The sequence below is a fragment of the Bos grunniens genome, chromosome 4, assembly GCF_055505025.1.
Source record: "Bos grunniens cultivar Pamir isolate PY7600 chromosome 4, Bosgru_T2T1.0, whole genome shotgun sequence".
NCBI classification, from domain to species: Eukaryota; Metazoa; Chordata; class Mammalia; order Artiodactyla; family Bovidae; genus Bos; species Bos grunniens.
In genome coordinates, this window is record NC_141168.1 from 33,467,312 (window position 1) to 33,491,220 (window position 23,909).

A 23,909-nucleotide genomic window follows, 5' to 3' on the forward strand; every position below is an offset into this window, starting at 1 on the left:
TTAATTTCATAGAAACTGAAAGTTTTAGAAAGGTAAAATTCTTAAGACAATTTAAATTCCATATCGCTCCCCCAACACAAACACACTATTTGACTGATGGGGGAACTGGTGTACTGGTTGTCTGGAACCCACGTAGCAGTCAGTAACAGAATCAGGATTTATTTTCTCAGTCTGGTGCTCTTTCCATTGTACCTTGATGTGTGTGTCTCTGTTTGAGCTCCTGATTCCTTTGTAAGCTTCTGAAAGCAGGGCTGATCCTTACGTGTCCCAGTTGGAGCTGCTTGGTGAATACTCGCAAGCTAATGGATCAGACTTCATTTTAGTGTTACAAGAGCCTCAGATGTTACACCTCCTTTTCATTATCTGTTTTCTTTTTCATTCAACCTCTTCTGTGGTTAGAAAAAGTTGGCGAATGGTCAAGTGATATGTGATAGAATGGGATTTGGACGCTTGACCATTGTTGTTTCTAAACATCTGTATTTTTTTCTTGAGGTCTTATTGACATGCAACATTATATTAGTTGCAGGTGTACAACATAATGATTTGATACCTGTATGAATTTCAAAATGGTCACCAAAATAAGTCTACTTAACATCATCCATCCCCATTCATAGTTATAATATTTTTCCTTGTGATGAGAACTCATCTATACTGGAGCTGAAAGTTATTTTAAGGAATAGTCTCAGGGATTTAAAGTTATTTACTAAGTGGTTTAAATTATCTCACACATAGTAACCAGACTCCTATTATACATTGTTCTTTTATCCTTAAAAATGTACATATTATTTCCTGAAAAGTGAAAGGACCTTAGAGTTCATCTTCAAAATAAGATAATAAACATCACAAGTCAACCTCTTAGGTGTCAGTTTGTGCATTTGGGGGTTTTGTGCCATGGGAGAAGTTGGATCAAGAATTGTTTGCCCTGTTATATGTTTGTGTGTACAGTCCTTTCCTAAATACTCAACCATAAACTGGATTCTAGTTTGTTTCAGTGCTGGAAGGGGTGTTGTCTAAGCTCTCAAGATATGACGAAGGCACTTTCTTTTCATCCATCCTGTCGTTCACTGTGAGTATTTTGAATGAGTTCGCTGCTGTCTTTTGACTGCTATCATAGTAGTTATAAGTTAAGAAAATAATTCTCATAATTATCTCTTTTCCACTTAAGGTGAAAGCAGCTGCAAAATATGTTGATGTTCCAGTAAGTATTTTTTATTTGATTTTAAAAACTATATATAATTCTTCTAAAAAAGTATTTATGGTTCACCATGGGTTTATTTCAAATCTTTAAACCAGTGTGAATCCTTCAGAGAGCAGTTTATTTTTCTTAAGGGAGGACTAGCCGTCATAGCAAAACCTGGCAAGGTTATTTCAGCGCACTTTTTCTGTTGTAACTTGGGGACGCTTATGGAGGTCAGTTCATCATGAGAACATACCAGCTCATGGGTAGCTCCAGGATCAGGGAGAAAATGCCTCATATTATTTATAGAAAAATGTTCACTCTCCTTCCCTTTTCATGAAGGCTCTAACAGGTGTCTTATAGGAGTTTAAGTAACAAACAAGAGGAATCAGTTAAATCAGAGGACTAGTTTTCTAAATACAGAAGTGTTATAAATAAATCAATGTTGACTTACTTATCATTTGGTTTTTCACAGAATTCTTAGGAAATAACACATAACCTGTAAATTTGTTCAAAAATTAAGAGAATAAACTATGAAACTTAGCTACAATGAAAAAAAAATTCACGTGATAAATATAATCAAGTTAGTACAGCATTTGTAAGTTGACAATCATTAACAAAGTTTTTGCCTTAAATTCTGTTGTCACATATATATGATCAAGGCCTCTTATATTCTGTTGAATCATGTGTCTTGGCATGTATATCTAAGAGTTAGAGCACAATGGAAAAAAAACATAAAATTTAAAACTAAGTGGAATATAAGTCATCTCATCTTTAATTCATTCTGTGCTTGAATAGCATTACTATCTCTAAGTCATTATTATAAATGTTAGCACTTTTAGTGCTGGCAAGCTTTGTATATCTGTTGTAGGTGGCTCTCATTTTTAAATTGCATGACTTCATTTTATACTATCGATAGACAGTCCCCAGATTTATTGATGCTATAGTTATTAAAAATGAACATTTGAAATGAAAAAGCCATGGACTTTCCTATCTTTGCCTAGGGTTTCTTGGGAGTAGGTTTTGTTTCTTTTTAGTTTTACAAATAATTCCCAAAGAAGTTTTGGCATACTCTCTGTCTTGTATTAGAATCAGAAAATCAGTACTGGGCAATAAGCAAAACAATCACATGTGTGTGGTTCTGCAAAGGAGCAGCTCGAAAGAGAGAAAGGAAGCAATAAGGGGGAATAGTTTATGTTTGCTATCTGAAGAAGAAAAGGACAAGTCATCATGGGAACATATGGACTTTATTGTTCTTAATGAGTACTTTATAATATAGATTTTGTTTCTAATTTTGAATTATTAAATACAAATGTAATGGAACACCGTAATTATTTCTGTTCTTAGGGCTTTTGTGATTCTTAATTTGACTCTGTACTAGATCTGTTAGAGCCCATAGAGCTTCATTGTTGAAAGACATGGAAAGTGGTTCATTCATGCTCCTTCTCAATGCAGAAACCCCCTCACCTGATAGCCCTCAAAAAGATTCAGTCAAGCTCTTTTAATTTTTTCAGTGATTGTAGGCTCACCATAAGGAAGCTTCCTCTTATGTGTAATGAGTTGAAATTCTGTACCTCTGTGAATTCTATTTTGGTTCTAATTCCTTTTCTGCATGATAGCCCTTCAGATATTTGGTAATAATTATCATGCATCCTCTTCCCAAGAGATATGATGGCTATTCAAAAGGATTTGTTGTCTAAGGAATTCTTATTTTCTACATTAAACATCCTTAACTTCTTCACTAAATTTGTTGATTAAATCTTATTTAACACTCACTCAGTGCTAGACTCTGGGCTACAATGAAAATATATATGTCCTGCCTGCAAGCTGTTCAGTGTCTAGGAATAAAAGAGATAGAGAAATAGTTCAGTTCAGTTGCTCAGTCGTGTCTGACTCTTTGTGACCCCATGATCTGCAGCACGCTGGTCTTCCCTGTCCATTACGAACTCCCAGAGCTTACTCAAACTCATGTCCATTGAGTCGGTGGTGCCATCCAACCATCTCATCCTCTGTCATCCCTGTCTCCTCCCGCCTTCAATCTTGCCCAGCATCAGGGTCTTTTCCAATGAGTCAGTTCTCACATCAGGGAAATAGACATATCATGGAAACAGCCATGGCAATTGTACTCAGACTCTTCATCATGCCAGTCACTCTCTAATGAATTCCAGCTTGCTAATGTCACTATTATATTAAGTTGCCACACACAGCAAAGCATACTAAACATAGATGTGGTGTGGCCTTGATAGATTGCTAAAGATAGAGTTTCTCCCTTAGATCTGGAAATAAACTTTTATTTCAAAAATTATGAGATCTGTTAGCTGTTACTATTTTTTTATGCTAAAACTCCAGCAAGATACCTTTCTGAAGCAGTCTTTTACAGAGAACCTTATGAGAAAAAAGAACAGTTAATTTTCTTTCACAAAAATTAACTCACAACTGATTTAACAACTTACTTGTGAATGCAAACTATAAAACTTCTAGAAGAAAACATAAGAGAAAATACTACCTTAAGTTTAGATACAAACCCCAAAACATCCATGAAAGAAAAACATTGTAAGTTGGACTTAATAGATGGCTCAGATTGTGAAGAATCTGCCTGCAATGCAAGAGACCTGGGTTGGGAAGATCCCCTGCAGGAGGGCATGCCGGCACACTCCAGTATTCTTGCCTAGAGAATCCCCATTGACAGAGGAGCCTGGTGGGGTACAGTCCATGGGGTCACAAAGAATCAGATGCAACTAAGCGACTAAGCACACAGCACACTGCACTTTTAAGGAAGTAAAAAGACAAGCTACAGACATATATTTGCTCAAGGACTTTATGTAAAATGTACAAACAACTCTTAACACTCAAACAAATACCACAATTAAAAAATGAGCAAAAGATCAGAACAGATACTACAGTGAAGACATATAGGTATCAAATAGGCAAATGAAAAGATATTCAATATCATTAGTCATTGGAGAAATGAAAATTAAAACAATGAGATACCATTACATACCTATTGGTATGGCTAATATTTAACACTGTTAATAACAAAATGTTGACAAAGATTCAGTGCAAAAGGGATTCTCATTCATTGCTGGTGGAAATGCAAAATTGTACAGCCACTTTGGGAGACTATTTGGCAGTTTCTTACAAACCTAAATATAGGCTTTAGCAACCCACTGATTACACTCCTAGGCATTTATTCAACTGATCTGAAAACATATATCCGCAATGAAACCTGCAAAAGTGTTCGTAGCAACTTTATTCATAATCATCAAAAATTGAAAGCAACCAAAATGTCTTTCAGTCCAGCATATGGATAAACAAGAAGTGGTATATCCATACAATTAAGTGGTATTCCTAATGCAAAAGAGAAGGAGGAATTCATGTTCCTGGAACATACTTGATTATCAGATATACCTTATAGCACAGGCTAAAGATATATAAGTATCAATAACAGAAAATGATTCAAATCTAGTCATTTAAATATAGCATGTTATGAACATAGTCTTATGTATCTTTGTATTTTCATGATACTTCTGTATAAAAGAAAATCATACATAATAGAAAAATCATCAATATATTCCTGAAAAAAAAGAAACTTTATTATCTCCTACTTCTTAGCAAAGATGCTAGTAGGGCGCCCCATGATGTCTTCCTCAGTCAATCAGTTCAATCGCTCAGTCGTGTCCGACTCTTTGTGACCCCATGAATTGCAGCACACCAGGCCTCCCTGTCCATCACCAACTTCCAGAGATCACTCAAACTCATGTCCATCGAGTCAGTGATGCCATCCAGCCATCTCATCCTCTGTTGTCCCCTCCTCCTCCTGCCCCCAATCCCTCTCAGCATCAGAGTCTTTTCCAATGAGTCAACTGTTCACATGAGGTGGCCAAAGTACTGGAGTTTCAGCTTTAGCATCAGTCCTTCCAATGAACACCCAGGACTTATCTCCTTTAGAATGGACTGGTTGGATCTCCTTGTAGTCCAAGGGACTCTCAAGAGTCTTCTCCAACACCACAGTTCAAAAGCATCAATTCTTCAGCACTCAGCTTTCTTCACAGTCCAACTCTCTCCCTTGACTAGATGGGCCTTTGTTGGCAAAGTAATGTCTCTGCTTTTGAATATGCTATCTAGGTTGGTCATAACTTTCCTTCCAAGGAGTAAGCGTCTTTTAATTTCATGGCTGCAGTCACCATCTGCAGTGATTTTAGAGCCCAAAAAAATAAAGTCTGCCACTGTTTCCCCATCTATTTGCCGTGAAGTGATAGGACCAGATGCCATGATCTTAGTTTTCTGAATGTTGAGCTTTAAGCCAACTTTTTCACTCTCCTCTTTCACTTTCATCAAGAGGCTTTTTAGTTCCTCTTCGTCTTCCTAGTCAAGGTGATAATAGTGACCTTCAGATGGTTTGATAGATTTTTTTCTTGATTAAATAGCCCTAATCTGGAGACAGGAGGCTTCCCTCATAGCTCACTCGGTAGAGAATCTGCCTTCAATGCAGGAGACCCGGGTTAGATTCCTGGGTGGGGAAGATCCTCTAGAGAAGGAAATGGCAACCCACTTCAGTATTCTCGCCTGAAGAATCCCATAGACAGAGGAGCCTGGCAGGCTACAGTCCGTGGGGTTGCAAAGAGTCGGACACGACTCAGCAACTTCACTTTAGGTCACCACAGAGCATTGGGTAGAGTTCCCTGTGCTATACAGTAGGTTATCATTAGTTGGACTTTCCTGACAGCTCAGTTGGTAAAGAATCTGCCTGCAATGCAGGCGACCCCTTTTCAATTCCTGGGTCAAGAAGATCCCCTGGAGAAGGAATAGGCTAGCCACTCCAGTATTCTTGAGCATCCCTCGTGGCTCAGCTGGTAAAGAATCCACCTGCAGTGGGGAGACCTGGGTTCAATCCCTAGATTGGGAAGATCCCCTGGAGAAGGAGTTAGCTCTTTTATACATAATAGTGTAAATATGTCAATCCCACTCTCCCAATTCATCCCACCCCTCCTACCCCTCCTTGGTGTCCATAATATTTATTCTCTACATCTGTGTCTCTATTGTGCCAATAAAATGTTTTTAATTAAAAAAAATTTAGGTAGTATATTAAAACTAACCCCCCCTCCAAAAGACATATTGCCTCCCTATAAGGTTGGGAAGATGTAGCTGATAGCAATCTGTGTTAGAAAGTAGGATGAAAAATTGTATGAGACAGTAATGTAAGGTAGCTACTAAAACCCACAAAGTGGTATGGACCTTTGGAGGGAACACAGCAGAGAAAGTACAAGCCAAACTCAGGAGCCAGACTGCCTCGGTTTCAACTTTTGCTGCATTGCTTTGCTCAGTATCTGTATAATCTTGAGCATCACTTACTTTTTTTTACAGCTTTATTGAGGCATAACTGATATATTAAAAACTGCACATATTTAGTGTTTATAATTAGATGAGTTTGGAAATAGGCATATACCTGTGTGTGGGCTTCCCAGATGGTGCAGTGGTAAAGAATCCACTTGCCAGTGCAGGAGACACAAGAGACCCAGTTTGATCCGTGTGTCGGGAAGATCCTCTAGAGGAGGAAATGGCACCCCACTCCAGTATTCTTGCCTGAAAAATTCCCTAGACTGAGGAGCCTGGCGGATTACAGTCCATGGGGTTGCAAAGGCGTCAGACATGACCGAGCGACTAAACACATAGCACACATACACCTGTGTGAACACCAATTACTTTATCAAATGGAAAAGTGGTACTTTATACCACTTCTAGGCTTGTTGCAAATATGTTAAGCACTTTTCAAGATTCCTAGAATGAAATTAGTGATTGATAAATGTTAGCTGTCATTATACAACATTATTATTGATTATAGTAAATCTAGTGTCCAGATTCTAAAAAAATAATCATTCTGTTCTATACTATCTTGTTCACATCTATTAATGTGGCAAATCTATCAATAGTCTTTTAAAACCAACATATACTTTTTAGTTTACCTCCTATTGTAGAGAGCAGCCAGCATAGTTAAGGGAATCTGGAAATAATGGCTTATAGAGGGAAAAAAAGAGGGGGGGGATCAGGATATTACTCTTGAGGGAGGAAAAACCTAAGAGAGCCCTGTTTAATGTATGGAGTTCCATTTTGCAGAAGAGGAAGCCTCAATATTTATCGGTCAAGAGGACAGAACAAGGATCAGTAACTAAAACCCAGTGGGAGGCAGAACTGAAATCAGTGTACTAAGAACAAAAAAGAACTTAAATTCTTTACAAGGGTGATATAGTAATGATTACTCCACTCTTTGCCAGGTGTGGTACTGCAGATTGCTGAACTTGTGGGGAAAACAACCAGATGACATTTAACATTTAAAGGGACATTTAAAAGCCCTTCCTGGGGCTTCTTTAATGGTCCAGAGGCTGCGAATCTGCCTGGCAATGCAAAGGCACAGGTTCGATTCCAGGTTAGGAAACTAAGATCCCACATACCTCACAGCAAGTGAGCCCACATACCACAACTAGAGAGCCCGCGCACCGCAATGAAGACCCCACCTGCCACAGCAGAGACCGGATGGAACCAAATGAATTTTTTGTAAAAGCCCTTTCCAACTCCAATTCTGAAATTTTGTTTTATAGGTCGTTAAGTTATCGGGCATTTTGGTGTGGGTGTGTGTGTGAACAATGCCTATTGCAGGTTATTCCTGCTGCCATTATTGCACACATCACATACTATCTCTGTGCTAGTCAGGAGGTGACACAGCTAAAGAGACCTGGAGGACAAGATGGGGTTGACAGTGACCAAGGACAAGGAAACTCCCCCTGGATCGGCTGCTTAGCGCTGCTGCCTGATCCGGGTGGTCCTCCCTGAGAAGGTGCAGATGACTTATCTTTTTCCCGTCTTCATTAACAGTTCTCCCAGTCATTCTCTCTCTAACACTTGCCAAAGATTTCTAACCCTCCAGTTCTCCACAGTGTGACTTGAATTCAGCTCTATACTGTGTGGGCTTCCCAGGTGGTCCTAGTGGTAAAGAACCTGCCTGTCAACGCAGGAAACAGAAGAGACATGGGTTCAGTCCCAGGTTGGGACGATTCCCTGGAGAAGGAAATGGCAACCCACTCCAGTTCACACTGGAGTCAACCACTCTTGCCTGGGAAGTCCCATGGACAGAGGAGCCTGGTGGGCTACAGTCCATGGGGTTGCAAAGAGTCGCACATGACTGAGCGACTAAACACACAGCATACTATACTGAACAGGCTTGGTGTGGAGTCCAGGATCTCAGTTCCAGTCCCGCCTTTGCCCCTTACTGGCAGTCTGACCCCTGGCTTCCCACCTGGGCAGTGACAGTAGTGCTGTCATCCCTGTGCTGCCTCCTTCCGTAGGCTTTTTTAAGGACTTGATGCACATATTAATGTGGATAATATTAAATAATAATAAAAGTATGTATTTGTTTATAAAAATAATAAAAGAAATAAATATCAATATATTATAAAAATAGTAAAAGCATATATTATGTGCTTTATAAATGTCATACACTATTGATATAAACAGGATTGTCTTTGCTTCTACCTGGAATGATGCTCCCTGCACCATACATTGCCCTGCACCCTCTGCTTCAGAACATGACCATTTTCCAAAAGAAAAACCATTTGTTTTCCACAGGGTGAAAAACACTAGATTGCTTTGCATTTATTTTCCATTTATTTTAGACTCTCAAGCACCATGCATGTGCCAGTGATGACTTTTAAAAGTACAGCCAGTCAGTTCAGTGACAAGAGGTGTCTTTCCTCCTTCCTTTGTTCAGACATTGTTTGTTCCTTAGATGAGGCCGCTGGAACACTCAGTGCTTTACGTCAGAGTGAGAGCAGGCAGAACGTGGGGAATGGTGCGCAGGCCCACTGGGACGTGTTCACCTGCAGAGGCAGATCGCACCAGGACCAGGCTGAGAGTCTCGCCGCCTTTAGAGGAGCAGGGGAGGGTGCCTTCTGTGCTTCCTAGGAGAGTGCTTTGCTGCTTTCATCTTTATTTCTTTGGTTTTCTTGTCTGTCTCGTTCTTCTTACAGAAGGTAAATCCATGAACTGCCTCTGGACCCTAACATTCTAGCATCCTCATGCGTCCTTTAGGCCAAAATACGAAAGGTTCCAAATTAGGGCCAAATAACACAACCCCAGGCAATCTGAATTTTAAAGGCGAAATGAAATAATACCCACAGCATTTAAATTTTACTTCTTCAAGTCTTCAGTGTAGTTTCTGTAGTTGACATCATAGCAACTATAGATAGACAGGGAAAAGGTTACAACAGTGTTATAAATGAGAGATTTAATATCTTCATAATCACCCTAAGCATTACTCATAATAATGAAATAATATTGAGCATATATAATAATGAAAATAATAGTATAAAGCTAATGTGTGACATACATGTTAGCACTTTCCTCTCTGTATCAGCAGCCAGTCGTCAAAACTCTTGAGACGTTAGTGATCTTATCAATCAGAAATAGCAAGAGAGATACTATACGCTTGTGACCTCAAGTGGGAAAGTCATAGTAAGATAAAAATTAAGCCCATAAGTCTCAGTTGAAAATCAACCTGCCTCTTTTCCTTGAGTACTTTGGGCTATTATTTTAAATTACTATTCAATATTCCTTTTAATATTTAAAATAACCTCCTCTTTGGAAGGTTTTCTGCCACGATACAACAAAAATGTTTAATCATGCTAGCACTTAGATCAATGAACACATAAAATACGTCGCTATTTAGAAGGAATAGTGTGAAGCTTTCAGGTGAATTTTAAGAATTTGAACAATATGACTGCATTAACTATAGGAGTGTTAATTATAGCAGATTCTGATGTAAGATGTTCTCACAGCATTGTGATAGGAATCTGCTTTTTTACTGACTGTGCTTACAGGGAGCAAACAGAAGACCCCAGAGCAAGATCCTGGAGTAATGGAACCCTCTCCATTAGAATGTGGGACTGAATGAAATTACATACTTAAAACATACATGTTACATGCTCCAAGTCCGAGAGATGTTTTCAAATGGATGTACATGCCATTATCTAATTCAGAATTTTCTACTTCCTAATTTGGGTTCAAAATGTATTATACTGTGAATTAATAGAATTTTGAATAGCTCTACATTTAACAAAGGGAAAGGTGTCTGTGGCTGCTGCTGGAAATAATTTGTTTTAAAAAACTAGATAAACTGTTATTAGAAAATCTCGAAAATTGTATATCCTTATGACTTTTCCATTATTTACGTTTCTTCTGCCCCTTTTTATGAATTAGTCCTTATCCTGGGCTTATATTTAAGTTGGAATAAATCTAATTTGAAGACCTTAGTTTGGTTTCTTTCCTTTTGATTTTCTATATTAATGAATACAATATAATTATTCTAGTTTTTAGAAAATTTGGTTAAAAAAAGTGTATATATGTTTTACATATAATCATCACAGCTATACTCAAAACTTTTTTTTTTATTTTAAGTATTTGAGTGTATGTAATGTGCAATTCACCGGGTCACAAAGAGTCAGACACGACTGAGTGACTGAACTGAACTGAACTGAACTTCTTAAACTACTCCAAATGTTTTTGAGAAGCTTAATTTTAAGAGCATTTTCATTCAAATGTAAAACATAGAAATTGCTTCATAAATTCCAAACTAATAAGGAACATATTAAACAATAAAAGAAAAAATATGTTGTAGTTAAAAGTACCTTGGATAAGTTGTGTGTTTGTACAATTAGGTCCTGTGTTCTTCGATGATCAGTCATAGACTTTTCCTGAATCTGAAATGCCAGAATAGAAATGTAAATGTTTCCTACCACAACTTCAAATTGAAGAGACATGCTATTGTTTTAAATCTCAGAAGATCCATTTTTCTTGCAAATTAAAATAATGACCAGGTGCAGGTATTTCATTTATGAAGCACGCAGATTATCATAAATCAAGATATCAGAGTTCCACTCTTGATTGTTTCTTCAAGGCAGGCTTTTCTAGGTTATGAGACGTGCACTTTCAAATTAAGTCAATTAGACTGTAGCTTCTATTAATCTTTGAGACGAGAATAGTATATTTAAAAATCTGTCTCCTTGTTAAATAGACACCATGACAGTGTTTGCATAGTGTATTGTTAACCTTCCGTGGAAGGTTAAGCGGCTTCTTCTGTATCTAAATCTGTAGCTGTGAAAAATGTCTGCAGCCCTGCACCCACCTACCCGTGAATGAGGAAAGTGGAGACTTGCACCTGTGGAATTAGGTGCAGCGGCAGGAAGTAAGAGCATTTGTAGCATATAATTAACGAGGAATTTTTTTCTTTCCTTTTTTTGAACGGCGTGTTCATCTCACTAAGTTAACTAGTGATTAACACTGGAAGAAAATTTGCTGGAGTCTGCACCCTTACTTAAACACATTCACTTGCTGGTGTATTCTGTTTCTTATGCGGCCCAAGTCAGAGGAACTCACCTTTCCATACTCTACTCTCTTCCATGTGTATTGATTTCTTTATGCCCCTGGGGGAATTTTTTAGATGTTTTACCTTTTACTGTCATTTCATTAGCCACATTCTGTTCTTTTCTGAATCAACTTAAAAGAAATCCAGGAAGTCTTATTTTGATTTAGAGATTACTACCCTAAAAAGCAAGACGGAGAGGTTAGTGCTTAGTGAACTGAGGATCTCAAAGGTTTAAGTGGAGAATGGAAAACAACATTGACTCTCTTTTAGGGGTATTTAGGGCTTTCCTGGTGCCTCAGATGGTAAAGAATCTGCCTGCAATGCAGGAGACCCAGTATTTTATACATAATGTGCTTGCTACAGGGCTTCCCAGATGCACTGGTGGTAAAGAACCCTCCTGCAAATGCAAGAGACATAAGAGACACGGGTTAAATCCCTGAGTCAGGAAGATCCCCTGGAGGAGGGCATGGCAACCCACCCAGTATTCTTGCCTGAAGAATCCCATGGACAGAAGAGCCTGGTGGGCTATAGTCCATAGGGTCACAAAGAGTTGGAACCAACTGAAGCAACTTAACACGCATGTGCTTACTATATGGTCTTTAATCGTTATTTTCTCCTTTGTTAAGAAAACTATAATTACAAATTACTTTGCCAACAAAGGTCCATCTAGTCTAAGCTATGATTTTTCCAGTAGTCATGTATGGATGTGAGAGTTGAACTATAAAGAAAGCTAAGCACCAAAGAGTTGATGCTCTTGAACTGCCATGTTGAAGACTCTTGAGAGTCCCTTAGACTGCAAGATCAAACCAGTGCATCCTAAAGGAAATCAGAAATCAGTCCTGAATATTCATTGGAAGGACTGATGCTGAAGATGAAACTCCAATACATTGGCCACCTGATGCAAAGAACTGACTCATTGGAAAAGACCCTGCTGCTTGTAAAGATTGAAAGCAGGAGGAGAAGGGGATGACAGAGGATGAGATGGTTGGATGGCATCACTGACTCGATGGACAAGAGTTTGAGCAAGCTCCGGGAGTTGGTGATGGACAGGGAAGCCTGGTGTGCTGCAGTCGATGGGGTCGCAAAGAGTCAGACACGACTGAGCGACTGAACTGATAATTACCGATATAGAAAACATTTCTAAGTGTTCCTCTCTAGAACATAATATTCTTGATAAAAATTCATCCAAATGTGCAGTTGTTGAAGTTGAACTGGCTGTTCCTTTGATAAGATTGAGGACACCCACTTGCACCAAAATGCGTAGCAGTGTTCTGTCTGGCTGATGCCGTCACATGCATGCCTTTCATTTACGCACCAGAAAATGAAAACTGAACCAAGTGTGTTCAGTTTTTGTTTCCTAACTAAACTTTATTTCCTAATAAGATAATGTTATTAATGGAATGAGACACAGTGACTTCCAAAGTATGTAAATTTCACTGCCATAAAGCAGGAGTCTTAGCACGAAGGAGCACTGAGCCAGCAATAATGTCTTCTATCCAAACACATTTGTACTGTAAGTAGAAACTGTTTAAAAGGAAAATTATATCTTTTTCAGCAATTTATCAGAGATAATTACCCTTCATACACCAAAGGAACGATAAAGTGTTTTAAAGAACTATAATTCTAATTGGTAAATGTCACCAGCTGTTGCAGTTATTCTTACTTGTGTATATTCTTTTAATGATTATAGTCTCATGCCACAAGCTACATGAAAATATATTCACTAGGTGTGAAATTCCCGTATGTCACAGTTTCAAGAATAGGTAAACAGCTCAAAGATAAAGGAAGAAATAATGCTAATGAGGAATGCAAAAATTGTAGGTTGTGTTTACTAGGCAAGCGGAGCTTAATTTGCCAAAGGGGAGAAAATGTAATTTCAAGAAGAAAAAGACGACACTTAATTTGTTGAAATAAACTTAAATGAGCCTTACTTCACACCCCCAACCAGGGATTCTAATTTTCTTAGTTGTAGAACTGTCTCAGCTTACACATTTCAGTATTAACAGCCCTTCGGTCTGCCAAAGGGAACAGCACAGAGTTTTCTTTTAGGCTTAAATTGTAAAGTGTCTGTTAGTTTCAGGTGGCAAAAGATACGTTTTTCCTGGACAATGTTTCATGATGTCTAATGTTATCTTAAAAGTGATCAAGAAAACAGAAAATTACCTTCCGAGTCTGTGGCAGGTGTATAAAGTCATCATTCTCCATTTCATCTGGCTGTAACTCAGTTTCCAGTGAGTCTGATGGGTCCAGTGTTTAACTAGTGTAAACTCAGAAGCATACTCCTCTTTTAAAAGGCAGAAATAAAAATGGGGTGGGGTGAGGAGAAACAGTGGAGGAGGCAAGCCTCTCCTGTGTTTATTCTTTAACTCTCAGTCCAGCTGGGCAAAACCCTGCTGCCTTGGAATTATACATATCATAGCGTTTCCTTTCCACACACTTGACTGAAACTCACAGGTGGAACTGACTTGTTATCATACATAGAAAATTATTCTGTCATTTTCATTCTGCAGCAGTATGTTTTCTGAATGTACTAATTTTTAGTGTTTTGACAAAGTTTGAGAGACACGGAGAGAGATCCTTATCTTACGGGCTTCAGCTGTTAATAGTAGCTAATAATCCTGTACAAATTACCCTGCCTTTTCACTGGAAATCTCAGTATAACACCACTTGCCCCCAAAGAAGAAAATCGCCTAGGTTTCTCTTGAGTACCCTTGCAATTATTTAAACTTTCAAACACTGCTGGTGAGAATTATGTAGAAAAACAGCAAAATGAGTTTGGGAAGTTTGGATTATATTTTCTGCATTGTGTAGGAATGCTCTGGAAGGAAAGATTAATAAAGACGTTTATATAAATAGTTGTTTCTGGTTATAACTAGTCGTGAATTTTGTTATATCAAAGTTATGTTTGAAAGTATCCTTCAGTGTATGTGATATAAATTTCCCTTTAGGCTAAGTATAAGAACAGTAAGTACTTCCTGGGATTTTCATTGCCCAGAAATAACTTCATTAGCAAAAAGTCAAATTAATTTTTATCAGTGAGATATGCCAATGTCTGCACTGTGCACTCGTTAAGAGATGGGCAGTTTTATCATTGTATATAAACTATTATCCCTCCCCCCCAAAAAAAAGAAGTGATAAGAACTTTCTGTCTTTCATTTAAGGAAAAGGCATGACCACTGTCCTAACATCACTCAGAGGTATATCTTGTCTTTCCTGCAGTGTGTTAGTAACTCAGTCATGCCCAGCTCTTTGAAACCCCATGAACTGCAGCCCACCAGGTTCCTCTATCCATGGGATTTTCCAGACAAGGGTACTGGAGTGGTTTGCCATTTCCTTCTCCAGGGGATCTTCCTGAATAGTTAAATGATTCACATCCTCTTTCATCTGATTTCCTTATGTTATTTACTTTTGTGAAGAGTCCATTGATGGCTTATATAAGTGCATCCTACAGATATGAAATGATACACAACTGACTGACTTATTTGGGCATCAGTTTTACCATTTCATCATATTATTGCCCTATTCTAATTAAATGAATAACTCAGTACAGACTATGAATCAACTCCAGGTATAGAGTATACAAATCATCTAGTCAAGCTATGTGAAACTCTGTAAAGAACTAAAGATAAGTTTAGAAGGAATACTCCTTAGGAACCATTCAGAGTTCTGTCCCCTCCTTGTGCAGATTTTGTAGATTCCATAGCAAGGAGGACTTTTATTAACTGCCCTGTCTCATCTAACATTAGAAGATGTGAAATGTTGGATAACTTTGGAAAGTTAGCTAGTCCACACCTTTGGCTCTTCATGGGAGACTAGTTCATCCATAGTCTTATCACATTTCTAAAATAAGTCCTTGAGGTAGTATTGATAAACATGGATGAGCAGAAGCCATGGATAACCCACAAAATTTTGATTTGCATTTCATTTTGTCATGCATTAAATGTTTTTTGTTCAATATCTTCCTAATAAGAAAACTTATTTTCTATTCCTTGAACACCCATAGTAGTTGAGGAAGGCAACCCAAGGAAAGCTAACATTTTTTAAATATATATATGGATAAACAAGCCAGAAATGATGAAAAAGAAGTTGTAGTTGCAATTAAGAAATGATTATTGATTATGGGAATTTTTGGAAAAATTTATCTATTTATACTCAGCGTATTGGCTTTGCAAGGTAGCCATTTTTTAAAAAAGGTATCTACTATCTTACAACCACATATTTCTAATCATTTAAATGATGAACAATAACTATGACCTTAAGTTATAGACCTCAATAATAAACTTTTATTTACTTTAATTATGGAGTTTGAAGGTGTCCATTGTTGATGTTTTTTTTTTAATTACTGATGCAATGTGCATGAACTTGGGCAAGCTTCAGGAGATGGTGAGGGACAGAGAGGCCTGGAGTGCTGCAGTCCATAGGGTCACAAAGAGTCGGACCCGACTAGGCAACTGAATGACGACAATTGTTGATCTTAAGCATATTTTTCTAGTGTAACTTTTGAAATGATATAATGAATGCTTTTCTAGGGTGGTGATTAAATAAATTTTCACAATCAAAACCTAATATTGTTCTATTCCTCGTGCTTTTTCCTCACAACAGAAACCAGGAATGGATCTGGCAGATACCTATATTATGTTTGTTCGGCAAAATCAAGACATTCTTCGAGAAAAGGTCAATGAGGAAATGTACATAGAAAAGTTGTTCGATGTAAGTAGCTACTCTTCCAGAGCCAGCTGGCATTGTAGATGTACTGCGAAGGGAAAAGTTGCATTTTGAGGCTGTGTCTGCAAATCACTTTTTCTTTCCTTTTTTTTTCTTCTACACAGCTAATAGTTTATTGTTTTGTTTCTTAGACTGCTGACAGAAGTTTTAATAGATTTTTTTTCCTATACTTGAAATTGTCTCTATTAGAATGAGAATCTCAAAATCATTTGAAGGTTCATTTTAGCAAGCAAGATGATGTCCAGTTTACCATTGTGTACAGCTTACATCAATTGCCTTTGCTGCAATCTGTAAACAGAATCATACGGTAATGTATTCGGCCCCTACTATAAAAGTTTTTCTTAAGTCAATATGATATTCTTCATGCAAACAAAGAAATAAATCTCAGTAAAGCCAGATATCTGCCATGCACTGTTAGTGTGCCTTTTCATCTTGTTTTCCAGCACTAAGGTTTGCTAACAGAATGCTGCTCTGGTCTCGTGGAGGTCTTCACAGAGGCATGGCAGCTCCTAGGAAGGGGAGGTTGTAGTTTTAGCTGCCTTGATCCACAAGTTTCATCCACTGAGTATCTGTAAAAGAGACTAAGAGAGCAGTCCATTTCAGTAACAATGTTGTCACTTATTTGTAATTAGGCAGCAGTCAGTTCAAAGGAAATGGTACTTTGCTGATGACATAACTTTGCATAATCCATTCCGTTGCTGATTCTGACGTGTAATATTTGCTCTGAACTGTATTTATTTATGTACATCTTCTCCATTTTAGAAATGCTTTTCTGGCAGTTTCATTTAATTATGCAAGTTACTGCACATGTTTTCACAACAGCAATTCACGGGCTTCGTGGTGACACTTCAGCTGTGGCAGTTACAGGAGGTCTTGCCGCGTCATCCTCTCCACCATGGTCTGTCATGCCAGTATTTGCTGTTTGTCAGGTTGGGTGGTCACAATGAGCCTTCTCTTTCGTATTTTATGTTTCTAGCCTCTACCCGGGCTGTTTTACAATAAAAGTATCATCTGTTTTAATAAGCTAAGTGTTAATATGTGTGAAGAGAATGATTTCCGAAAAGCTTTGATTCCCTGCAGGGGTAGAAAAATTATCATCCATCCAGCTGGCTCTTTTACAAAATACTGAAACCGTATTAGCAACTTCTGCTTCCATTTGGTATTGCTCTGAATTTACGAGCATATGTTTCACTTCCAAGTTCTCTTTTACTTTTTTTTTGCTTATGTGGTAATTTTCAAAACTGTTGAACAGAAAAGAAGAGTTTGTGTTATTCCCATTGTGTTTCTTCTTGGTATAGTGGAAGCACATTTTCTGTTGAAAAAATGGTACAGTCATTCTACAAATAGCCCACTACGCATGTCTGTGTGCGTGTCTCTGTGTGTTACACAGTTCTTAACATCTTCAATTTTTTGTCTTGGTGACCTTTTTACTACAGAACTCATCCTCAGTTTGTAACAGAGGTAGAATTTCTTTCTTCATGAAAATATTTCCCACTTCAACTCCCGTCCATTCACCAAACTTCTTTTGAGACTTTTGTATGGCAGCAGTTAACAAAGGGAGCTAACTAAAGTAGATGCCAAGAGGCCAACATTAAAATGATGTGCTTATTCTATTGTCGTGGCTGTAGGTGTATATTGCGCTTTCCTGCCAATGCCTAAGCATCAGACATGGCTTGGGTTTGCTTCTAAAAGGAACCCATAACCAAAAACCATTCTGTTTTGGTTGTGAAGGTTTTGTCATTTTGAATATCCCCAGTAGGACATTGGACTTGTTATTTGTAAAATAGTTACAGTGTCCTTAAACATTCTAATAATTTTAAGTTGCACACTTGTATTACTGTAATTAAAAACAAAAAAGTAGACTCTAATTCTATTGATATGTCATCAAGAATAACATAGATGAGGGGGTACTAAGAGCCCCTAATTAGCCAAGACTGAATTTGCCTCAATTACAGTTAGTAAATGAGAGGTTATCAAGTATGTGTTGAAAGGTAAAGTAGAATGTGTATCTTAAGCAACAAATCATTACCAAGAAACATTATATAATTATTGGAAATCCACTTGGCTGTAGCTTAAAATAATATTGTTAGGTGTCAAGAAGCAGTTGAAAATAATGACCCTATAAATACTGTTAGCAACCTGAGTCTATTACAGATAAAAGATTGAAAGGAACAATTTTATTCAGGCATCAGTGACAAACTTTTGCTATTCCAATTAAAGTGTTTCCTGAGTAAGTAAGGGAATGGAGCCTCCCACCTTCAGATGCAAAGGAAAATGTGTACACACACGCACGCACACAGCAGTGAGTCATTATATAGTGGTTTTAACCAACGCAGATAAGAGTACAGGGGCTACAGTAAGAGAGCTTCATTCCTTATAAAGGATATGCTTTTTATCCAAAAGAAATTTGCTTCATTTCAGAATATATACTAATATTTCTATATAAATCAATTATTCTACAAAGCACTGATCCTGCCTCCAATACCAACGCTTTAAAAAAGAAATCAGGTGTGTTACTAAAGAATCTTTTTCTGCGTGATGCCCCATGCATGGAAAAGACTGCTGAAAATTCTGTGAAACTTGTCCTAAGAGTAATAATAAATTACTTGTGGTGTTCCTGGTCTTAAAATCTTTTTGATTAATGAAGCATCTTAATAGTTCCTAATTTGAAGGGAGATATGTGCTCAGTCGTGTCTGACTCTTTGCAACCCTATGGACTGTAGCCCTCCAGGCTCCTCTGTCCATGGGATTTCCCAGGCAAGAATACTGGAGTGGGTGGCCATTCCCTTCTCCGGGGGAATATTCCTGACCAGGGGCTCAAACCTCTTCTGTCTCCTGCATTGGCTGAGAGGTTCTTTACCACTGGCGCCACCTGGGAAGCCCGATAATAGTTCCTAATGTTTCTGACTAAATACCTTAGGGTTCTGTTTAAATAGTTGTACCACTGACTAAGGTCCAAAAAGATGGACACTGCCCTAGATTTGTGTCCATTGTTTTGGGGCTGTACCATGAAGGAGAAGTGTACCTCTATCATTGTCCATGAGCAGCCCACACAGCCATACGCCATCACCCTTCTTTCTGAGCATCCTACATTGCTGTGATTATTGTTTTAGCTTCTATGGAAGTTTTTTGGTTTCTTCAATGTGTGAAAGAGGGAAGTGACTAAAATATATATTATCTAAAAGGCCGTAAATAGGATAATCTTAGACTTTTAGGTCAAATCTTGAAATATTAAAACTAAAGTATCATTTGAAGATCATGATTAATATCAGAACAGATATCAAGACATTCTGCTTTGCTCCATAAGTTAAACTTATAAAACACTTTCTGTTTTAAACAGAAATAACTTCAGAAAAATGTTCAGTAAATGATGGCAGATACCATATTTAACAGAAGGTACTGGGTTTGACTAAGATATTAGATTGGCCAAAATGTTGTTCAGTTAGTGAATACATTGTTCAGTAAAATTCATCGTGAAAATGAAAAAATATGACTTTTATTGTTACTTAAAACTGAACAAACTTTTTGGCCAACCCAATACATTCCTGATTTTTTCAAAGTGTCAAAATTATACCTGTGGCCTTACCTGTCATCACTGCTATTCCTAGGGCACCTCCATGTACCAGGAAAGGTGCTAGGTTCTTGACCTGTATCATCTCTAACCTAGGTAGATGCTTGCATGCATGCCAAGTCACTTTAGTCATGTTCTACTCTTTGTGACCCTATGGACTGTAGCCCACCAGGCTCCTCTGTCCATGGAATTCTTCTGACAAGAATACTGGAGTGGGTTGCCATTTCCTTCTCCATGGGATCTTCCCAACCCAGGGATTGAACCTGTGTCTCTTTTGTCCCCTGCATTGCAAGTGAGTTCTTTAACCACTGGCGCCACCTGGGAAGCCATGTGGGTAGATGCTGTCACCCCCATTTTAGCCTTATTTTCAGGTTAAGAAATGTCTCATCCAGAGATGATAAAAGACTTGTTACATACTAAATCAGACTTTGAAATTGTGTCACTCTAGTTTCAAAGTCCATCTTATGCCTACCATACTTCCAACTCAGTGGACATGAGTTTGAACAAGCTCTGGGAGATGGTGAAGGACGGGGAAGCCTGGACTGCTACAGTCCATGGGGCGCAAAGAGTCAGACATGACTGAGTGACTGAACAACAGCTTCAGATTTACAGAATTTGAAGTGATAAAACAGTGTTTGGAGGAAGAGGACTGGACCAGGAATCTAGAAACCTGAGTTCTAGCCATAGTTCTGCCATTGACTGGATAAGTGCACTTCAAGAAGTTCTGTCACCTGGCTGAAACTCAGTATAGATAGCACATGTAAACCAAAGAAGTTGATCTAGAACTCCAGATGGTTTCTGAAATCCCTTCCAGATTTTAAATAGTTTTAATTTCAGCAGTGGCAACAAAAGTTACTGGGTTGTTTGCATGCCAAGTCTTGCACCCCGGAGTAGCAGACAGTTCTAAGGTGTTTTTGTGATGGCCAGGTGAAAGCAAGAAGCAGTAGCAGTTACAGTAGATGAGTAGAAAAGATATTCTACATAAGGAATGCCATTTGATATTCTATACAGCTACCACCATGGTTCTGAGTCCTACAGGTAGAAAAATAGTTGGAACCTGTATATTCTGTATTCATGTTAAGTCTTTCAGAATGACCAGAATATTTTAAACGGAGGCTGTCTTTGCTTGTCAAGTGATACACATACTGAAATCTATATGTGAATATAATATTCCCAGAATTGCACAATATATTCTTGTAGCTTATATTGTACAACATGGGAAATAAAGCCAGTATTTTATAGCAACTGTTGTTGTTCAGTCGTTAAGTTATGTCTGACTCTTGGTGACCCCATAGACAGCAGCAGCCGGGCTTCCCTGAATGTAGTATAACCTTTAAAAATTGTAAGTTACTACATGTACACCTGTAATATACAATATTGTGTGTGTTAAGTTGCTTCAGTCCTGTCTGACTCTTTGCGACCCTGTGGTGTATAGCCTGCCAGGCTACTCTGTCAATGGGATTCTCTAGGCAAGGATACTAGAGTGGATTGCCATGTTCTCCTCCAAGGGATCTTCCCAACCCAAGCACTGAACCCACATCTCTTATGTCTCCTCCATTGGCAGGAGAGTTCTTTGTGACTAGTGCCACCTGGGAAGCCTTAATATAATATTACATAGCAACTATTTTGTTTGTTGGTCACTAAGTCATGTCCAACTCTGTGACCCCGTGTACTGCAGTATGCCAGGCTTCCCTGTCCTTTGCTATCTCCTGGAATTTGCTCAGATTTATGTCCAATGAGTCAAGATGCTGTCTAACCATCTTATCCTCTGCCACCCCTTTCTTCTTATGCCTTCAATCTTTCCCCGAATCAGGATCTTTTCCAATGACATCCATACATGACTACTGGAAAAAAACCATAGCTTTGACTATACTTTTGAAAAAGAAAATAATTAAACTTAGTGATTATCATTGTATTTTGAATTTAGCCAATGGGAAAAAAAAATCTCACATGTGAAATTTACCTTAAGACACATTAAAAAACTGTGTCTTATCTGAGTCAGTGAAATTTAAAGGAAGTTCTCTAGCAGAAGAGAATATGGATTTACCAGAAGAAGTTCTGCTTTAGAGGTAATCTCTCTTATCCCAACTTATAAAACATCATTGTCAGTAGCTGTTTAAAAAATGCTAGCAAATCAAAGCCATTTACAACTTGTCTGATCCCAATGTAAAACCATGGCAATGCTTTTCTTTTTTTGGAGAAGGGAATGGCAACCCACTCCAGAATTCTTGCCTTTAAAATCCCATGGATGGAGGAGCCTGGCAGGCTATAGTCCATAGGGTTGCAGAGAGTCAGATACAACTGAGCATGCAGCACAAGTCCCATTTTTAATGCCTCCGATGAGGTTTCTTCTCACGCTGTCAGGTTTCAGGAAACACAGAGCTTGCCCCAGGTACCCATGGGTCAGCAGAGACGCTGGACACTTTCCCAGAGAGCTTTGAGTCTCTGGGTTGAAAAGTCATGATGTTTCAGAAATCAAAACTGACGCTCACAGTAATTGTCACAAGAGCACCCTCTGTGGTCACTTATAATGTCCAAGAATATCCCAAATGCTGAGGCTAGTAGAGGTCAACAGAAGTGCATCCCGTTGTCTGGGAGAGACACTGAACCCACCTAACTCTCTAAACGTTTGTGCCTTTACAAAGCATTGCCCATCTTGAGACCCTCTGAGACAATTTTGTTTTAGCGCTCATGTTGCTGAAGACACATCAGGGTGCAGTCTTTAATTGGTAAATCATGCAGATTAAGCATTCTCTTGTGTTATAAACTGATTAAATATTTAATTGTTGAGGAGTTTCATCTCAACGAGATTTTTTTTTAATTGTGTTGTGATGTCTTCTAAAGTTAAAAGTAATCCTTTAAATGATAGTTAATCAGTGATATTCATCCACATAGTGCTTTGTAAAGGATTAATTTTCAGGACTTTCCTTGAAAAGGATTCTTTTTGGTAAAGAAACTCTAAGCATTTTAAGTAAAACTGACTTCAAAAATGTCAGTGAGTTTCATGGCCATTTTAAGATATGGTAAGAAGGGGAAAAAATGAAACTCTTGCAAGTGAATATGCTTTTCAAAATAAAACTAATTTTGCACTTCTACCTCTTGTTTATCTCTGGACTCCCAAATAAAAAAACTCTGGACTCAGAGTTTTAGAGTTCTGTGTTTCACACCCGTGCCCAATCTTTTTGATTCAAGAATTTATTCATCCTCAGTAAGATTGATGCTACTATTCTTATTTAAAAATTAAATTTGTTTCATTGGTTTGCCAGAAATACTTGAAATCCACAAAACAAGAGTAAGAATGGCTGCTATTAATAGACAGTAGAATATATTAGAACTGACCATCTACTTTTTCAGTCATATTCCTTGGATGAATTTCTTTGTATGTGTAATCAGCCTCCTTATAAACAAAAGCTGGAACCCAGTAAGACCCAGAGGGCTTCTTTGCCTTCTTGCATTTCTTATAATTCCATAATATGATAGATACATTCGCTCATATATGACTGTCGATTTTAAAATAACACTTTTCCTCTTTTCAATGTTATTTCACTTTCAATTGACAAACAAGTTGTTATATCCAAGGGTCCCCAACCTCAGGGATCTAGTGCCTGCTGATCTGAGGTGGAGCTGATGTGATAATAATGGAAATACAGGGTACAATAAATGTAATCTTCTTGAATCATTCCAAAACTGTACGCCCCTCCCTAGTCCATAGAAAAATTGTCTTCCACGAAACCAGTCCCTGGTGCCAAAAAGGCTGGGAACCACTAAATCAGTATAGATTCTGATTACAGAGTATTTTCTCTTCAATGTTGTCTCTATGTAAAAAGAAGTCAAATATAAAACATTAACTTGGACCCATCCATGATTTTCCTATCAACAATCAAAATCAAATATTGCTATCACTCTCATGTCCTAACCATTATTTTGCTTTTCCATCACTAGAAAAGATGGATGTAAGCTCAATGATGTACTTGAGACTAAGATCATTTATTTCTACCCACTGTTATGTCATGTACCCTGGG

At 38.1% G+C, this 23,909-nt stretch overlaps 1 protein-coding gene and 1 long non-coding RNA gene across 33 annotated transcripts in view; one reads left to right on the plus strand and one right to left on the minus strand.

Annotated features, from left to right (window-relative positions):
- CADPS2 (calcium dependent secretion activator 2) overlaps positions 1–23,909 on the plus strand; it is a 583,251-nt gene that overhangs the window by 539,251 nt on the left and 20,091 nt on the right. For 18 of the 32 annotated variants that reach the window (XM_086395851.1, XM_086395848.1, XM_086395849.1 and 15 more), the window contains 3 exons: positions 983–1,066; positions 1,166–1,198; positions 16,194–16,301. In XM_086395851.1, the coding sequence (XP_086251977.1) occupies positions 983–1,066; positions 1,166–1,198; positions 16,194–16,301 (225 nt within the window). Of the gene's footprint in view, positions 1–982; positions 1,067–1,165; positions 1,199–10,047; positions 10,480–16,193; positions 16,302–17,078; positions 17,345–23,909 lie in introns of those variants that run through there. The other 14 variants (XM_086395853.1, XM_086395842.1, XM_086395844.1 and 11 more) reach the window with 6 other exon arrangements.
- Positions 8,802–10,994, minus strand: LOC147373910 (uncharacterized). Its single transcript, XR_015162206.1, has 3 exons — positions 10,855–10,994; positions 9,347–9,407; positions 8,802–9,253 (listed from the first exon to the last, which is right to left on the minus strand). It is a non-coding gene; the product is annotated as an uncharacterized LOC147373910 (long non-coding RNA).